Source organism: Macadamia integrifolia, unplaced genomic scaffold (assembly GCF_013358625.1).
Source record: "Macadamia integrifolia cultivar HAES 741 unplaced genomic scaffold, SCU_Mint_v3 scaffold262, whole genome shotgun sequence".
Lineage (NCBI taxonomy): Eukaryota > Viridiplantae > Streptophyta > Magnoliopsida > Proteales > Proteaceae > Macadamia > Macadamia integrifolia.
This window is the reverse complement of record NW_024868838.1, coordinates 404,796-410,580: the sequence shown is the minus strand read 5'-3', so window position 1 is coordinate 410,580 and position 5,785 is coordinate 404,796. Positions and strand designations below refer to the sequence as shown.

The window sequence follows — 5,785 nt, the reverse complement described above, 5'->3', positions numbered from 1 at the left end:
ACATCATAAAGCAAACATTCAAACGATACAAATAACTTCAACTAATATGGTAAAATAAAGATGACATCATCCTTATAAAGCAAATAATTTAAAAAAAATTAATTATTTGTCATGATAGACAAAGAGATCATCTTAATAAGGTAAACAATCCGAAGATCTTAATACCCTTGTCATGTTAAACAAAGAGGAGAACATCTTAAGAAAACAAAAAATCCAAACTCAACATCAAGGGCAAAAACCAGGGTTGGGTCAGGCCAAGAGTCAAGTTAAAAAAATCAGGGCTGGGTTTAGGGCACGCTGGGCCGGCCAAAGACATCAACCCTTACCCCCCTAACCCCGACTTAGGGTCTGGCCAGCCCTCAGGGCCAAAATTTTGGGGTCGGTACTTGTTTGGGATCAGGGAGGGCCAAGGGTGGGTTTGGGCCTTCAGGGCCAAACTTGCATCCCTAGGTAATCTTAGTGAGATTGAATTCAGATCATCTCTAGTGTTGCAGGCTTGGTGCACATCCAACGGTTGAAAGGACTTAGGGTGTGCATCCTTGTGTTGGGTTGCATGCCGGAATCCTCTCAGTCATTGAAGACTCAAAGGAGACATCGGATCAAGTTCACATATGAGAACGATCTCATATGTCTCTGATGCATAGATTTAGAATCTACTTTTTTTTTTTTCTTCATTTAATAGATTTCAAATCCTCGAACTAGGGACGTATAAGATTGTTTTTATAGCTGAACCTAATCCGAACAACCCAGAAGAGGCAATCCGTTCCAATGAGATTCAGATTCTCTACAGCATGGTGAATCATTTAGTGTGCATTTGATGGCAGAAAGCCCTTTGAAATGTGCATCTAGTTGTTGGGTTGTGTGTTGAATTACTCTCAGTCGGTGGATGTAACTGGATGCCAACATTGGTAGAGAAGATTAGAATACATTTCAGGGAGAAAGGGTTAAATTAAGGGTTGACTGATTTATGTTGATATTTTTAAGAAATTAAGAAGAGAAGATGAGGTTAATAGTTAATAAAAGTAATGATTAGGGGCGTAGATCCCCATTTTTAACATAAAACACAGGTAGAGCTCAGAGCATGTTGGTGGTAGAGGACGAACTATCACGTGCTGCCCACCACCACTTTAGGTACTCTATTTTGGCCCATATGGGTCCCCATGATTTCTATTTCTTTTCCTTTCCTTGGATCAGCGGTTCTTTCCACCACGACAGAATCCCATGTGCGGGAGACTTGGGGCTTTCATATATTTTAGAAGGCAAACCCTTTCACACACCGAGCATTCATGTGCACAGTTCTATTGATTCCCACTCACATTTTCCTCCTAGTTTTTTCTTTCTTTCTTTCCATTAGAATTCTAAAGTATAATAGAATAGGTTTTTCTACTACAATTTATAACGTCACCCCTGAAGAATGCCAGTATTATAGTAACCCTCACTCTTTCACCAAATTAGACTCAGACCCCTTACTGTCAATCACTGTTAAGTTAAGAGTTAAAATGACTACTATACCCCTATCATTAAAACTCTTATTATAACCTAATTCCTCTTCAACCCCTACCTATACTCATCTTCACCGAGACATCAAACGTAGAAGTGATCGTTCAGGGCACCGAAGATCACAACGACGATGAACGGCGACAGTGGCGACGCAAAGATTATCTTCGTCTTCTTCCTCATGGTTTAAACCTGAAAGTTTGGGAAATTCTCCACTGTCTTCGTTGCGAGCGAATTTGCAACGTACTCTTGGTCTACTATCGGCTAGCGTCTTCTGACATGCATATTGGATAGAAACAAGGATTCCGTCTTCCAGTATCTCGGAGGGATTTTTATTTCTTCTATTGGCAGATCGTGCTATGACTGGCGTTGGCTGGAATATAATCGAAAACTTTGTAATTTAATTTAATTTTTTTGGGTAATTAATAGTAAAGGATTTCTGCGTTTCACCAAAATAAATTAGACCAAAAGTCCAACCAACCAGAAAAAAAAAACTTTGTTCCACGCATAGGTTTAAAGCATGAGGATTGCCGGAGTTGCTGGAGAGAGATGTAAAATTCTTCTGTGTTTTATTCAGGTAATTAGCCCAATTATTCACTCTGCAGTTTTGGTGTTTGGACCAAATTTAGGGTCTTTCAGCCCTGATCTTTGGTTTAATCTTAAATTTAAGATCTCACATCTGGACCTCTTTGACAAAATCTAGGGTTTTGGCCTTTTGGGGAGGTTTTATTTTGGATCTTCGTTAATCTTAAGTTGGATCTTTGGTGTTTCTTTCTCTTCTTTAGATTTCGTTCACCGTAAAACTTAGGGTTCCTTGTTATGAAAAAAGAGGTATTATTGAAAAAAAGGGATTACATGTCGCAATCATAGCTCTGGAAATTTGCGGCAAACCTGTCATTGCTGGAATCCATGGCTCTTGCATTGGAGGTGGGATCGATATCGTCACAGCTTGTGATGTTAGGTATTGTACGAAGGATTCATTCTTCTCTGTGAAGGAGGTCGATTTGGCAGTTATTGCTGATCTGGGGATGCTTCAGAGGCTTCCGGCGATCGTTGGGTTCGGAAACGCCATGGAATTAGCCCTAACTAGCCGGAAGTTATTGGGGCCGGAGGCTTCAAGAAAGGAGGGATGGTGGTGACGCCAGAATCTACAAGACCTTTAACTCCGATCTTGGACTCGTCGAATTGTTTCACCGCTGTCGCTCGATCATACTGTTGATCACTACTGGTGATTGTAGAAGCACCAATCGTCATCTGCAACCTTCTTCTTCTTATATCTGAGTTGGGGGAGATAAGGCGTCTGGAAGGCTTCTTTTCTCTTTTGATTTTTTCTGATTTTTTTCTTGGTAATCATGGCCTGATAAACCGGTTTTCATCTGTTATAGAAGTAAGGGCATTTTGATATTTAAAATAAAATATAGTAATTGACATTAGTACATAAGTTATATTCCTTAACAGAGACTGGAGGTAGGGGGACTGAGTTTAATTTGATGAAAGAGAGTGGATGTTTCTATAATACTGGTATTCTCTAGGGTGTGGCACTGTAAATTATTCAAAAAAATAATAGATTAGGTTTAGCTGCAACCCTTACCAGAAATCAAAGAAATATAATCTTAAGGGCAAATTTGAAAATATTCTTTTTAAGTGAAATTTTATACTTTTACTATTGAGATTCTATTCCCCTGATTGCTACAAAGGGTTCCAGCAGCCATGATCCGGACATCATCTAAATTTCGAAAGTGACAAATTTATACATTTTCTTCATTATTTTACCACTAAAAAAATACAGATAAGCAATCTGGATCAATCAGGTATCGATGTTAGTCTTAGCCAATATCAATACAATACAGTGAATTCGACGGACTCAATTCTGATGCTTGAAACCATGGCTAGTCTACCTTCCTTCCCTTTTGCTTACAATTTTTCTTTTTAATTTTAGTTTCCCCTTTTTAGGGGTGTACTTAAATGAAGCACTGGATTTCAATAAAAGATTTCTTAATCTATGTACTAAAATGCCCTTGAGATGAGATAGATTGTATTTCTCATATGAGCATGTACTATGAAGTAATAATCCCTAAATGGAGAGGGTATAAGACTACCTTTAGCCAAGTTCAAGCTTAGAAGAAACATGGGGGGAAAGGATACTTAGCCCTTTCCCTAGAAAGCCCCAATTGTCCTTCCACAACAAATGTATGGGCCATGTAGAGAACTTTAATTTTTTTATTTTCTTAGTCCAAACAAAAGTTCAAAACCTGCCAACAGAAGAACCAGTAGTATAACATGAATTTGGCCAAGCCGCCCCTTTCGTCAAATTCAATGAACCATGAAATGAATGTATGCTTTGGTTTGCATTTTTGGGGAAACTTAGACTGCATTTGGCAGTCATTCAATTTCATAATTGACGTCTCGTGTTAAAAATAGAATTTTCAATTTTTGTATCAAAATATTATTTTAAAACAAAAAGTTAGTGTTTGGTGAACCTGTTTCAAGAATAATTATCATAGTTTTTTTTTTTTGGTAGTTAGAACACAACGGAAATGACAGAACAAGGTTTTGTCGTTCTATCATTTTGTGTTTCTAACGATTTTACCTATTGTATATAAATCATCAATAGACCAACCCTCTTAGGGTACCATGATATGATCTTAAGACCCTCCCCTTCCTTGCTAGCCCTACGCTACTTGTATCCCTTAGGGCCCGTTTGATTTTGTTTCTCCTGTTTCTGTGTTTAGAAACAGCAGAAACGGCAAAAATCATTTCTGTCATAAGGAACGATTTTTTGAATTGTAAAAAGATGTTTAATTTTTCTATTTCTCGAAATGTTTTCAACAGTATAGTCGAGTTCAAGACATGAGTGAAGGCACTATGTTATAGGAATGTAACTCACGAGTGAAAGCATGGCATTGGAGTTGAAGGTATGCTTCATAGATATGAGCTTCAGAAGGATGAAAGTAATCCTAAACTGTGACCTTTGCACAATTAGGTTGTAATCACAGCATTTGGATAGCAAGAAGTTTCAACAATGGGTTAGGATTTGGGTAGGTCGAGTGAAGTATTGGGTTTTTTACAATTTTTATCGCCCCCACTTGTTTCTAGAAACAGAAAAATAAGTCAGATTTATTTATCCTTTATTGTTTCTAGGCACAGAAATAGACATAAATTTCTATTTCAATTTTCGAAAACAAGTAAAACGAAACAGAAAAATCAAATGATTTTTGAGGTATTTTTTCATTTTTGAGCATAAAAAAACAGAAAAACTGCATCTGAAAACAAAATCAAACGGCCCTTAAATGCTGTATTTATCCTTTTGTGGGTTGAGTCATATTCAGCCGCCACCACTCGCCACTCATCCCAGACATCAAAACAACATGAAAGGGATGCATGTGGGGTCTCTCACTGTCATTGGATGTTGCACTGTTTGTCACACGTGCATTGCTGCTACCTCCCAATCTATTAATTGTTCCGAATTTCTTTTTTTAAACTTGGAATCCGATACGTGGCTTAAATCAATATCATGTCAGTATTAAATCAATATTAGCTGAGATCGACAATAATACTTAATCGTTGTCCATATCGTTTTAACAGTAAAACAGTAAAAAAAAAATTTTTTTCTTTTAAAAAAACAAGACAAAAGTTGAAAATCTATTAGTTAAAGTGAGAGACCAGTTTCTTGTTATAAAAAACTTCTATCTCTAGGTTCACCAATCTTATTCATGATCATGGAAGAATTGGGTCACCTAAGTAGAGACGTGTACCAGTGGACCTTATATGAGACGTGTACCAGTGGACCTTATATGTCAATGCTGTGGAGAGGAGAAAAAGGCCCCAGCTTATGTTCTCTCTCTTAAATTGTTCCTTTGCAAAAGCTGTTTGGTTCGAAATCTCTTTATATCATAGGATTCATTCGAAAGGTAATGCTATTATTCAATCTTGGATTCTAAGGTTGGTGATTTTTCAACCAATTAAGGAGGAAGCAGAGCAGGGACTGCCTTGGCATTTGTGGATTTCTTGTTTGATACATCTGGAGGGTTAGGAATGATATGATCTTCTATTCTTTCAAACGACTTGGACGACGATGTGATTATTGCCACTCAAAAAGCCCATGGCGAGTTCTTACAAGCTTAGGATTGTCGCAGTAGGTGGTCCATGATCCATTCTAGTATCTCAAAGAATCCTATTGACGTGAGTAGAGTGTGACCTGCTCCATCGATCCATTTTTATAAATTAAATGCTCATGCAGTTTGGAAAAAGGTGGATCAGTGTTTATTATCAGGGATCATCAGGGCCA

General features: G+C 37.7%; 1 protein-coding gene across 1 annotated transcript; it reads left to right on the top strand.

Moving 5' to 3' along the window:
• The first annotated feature begins 2,017 nt into the window (after positions 1-2,017).
• On the top strand, positions 2,018-2,636 carry LOC122066879 (delta(3,5)-Delta(2,4)-dienoyl-CoA isomerase, peroxisomal-like). Its single transcript, XM_042630703.1, has 2 exons — positions 2,018-2,074; positions 2,283-2,636. Exons 1-2 carry the CDS (start codon positions 2,018-2,020, stop codon positions 2,634-2,636), a joined length of 411 nt encoding a protein of 136 aa, XP_042486637.1.
• Positions 2,637-5,785: the final 3,149 nt, after the last annotated feature.

What these genes read in the sequence shown, in the direction of transcription:
- LOC122066879 (XM_042630703.1), top strand. Translation starts at nt 2,018, where the DNA reads ATGAGGATTGCCGGAGTTGCTGGAGAGAGATGTAAAATTCTTCTGTGT. An exon ending in TTCTTCTGTGTTTTATTCAG is followed by an intron (nt 2,075 to 2,282) that starts GTAATTAGCCCA and finishes TCTCTTCTTTAG; the next exon opens with ATTTCGTTCACCGTAAAACT.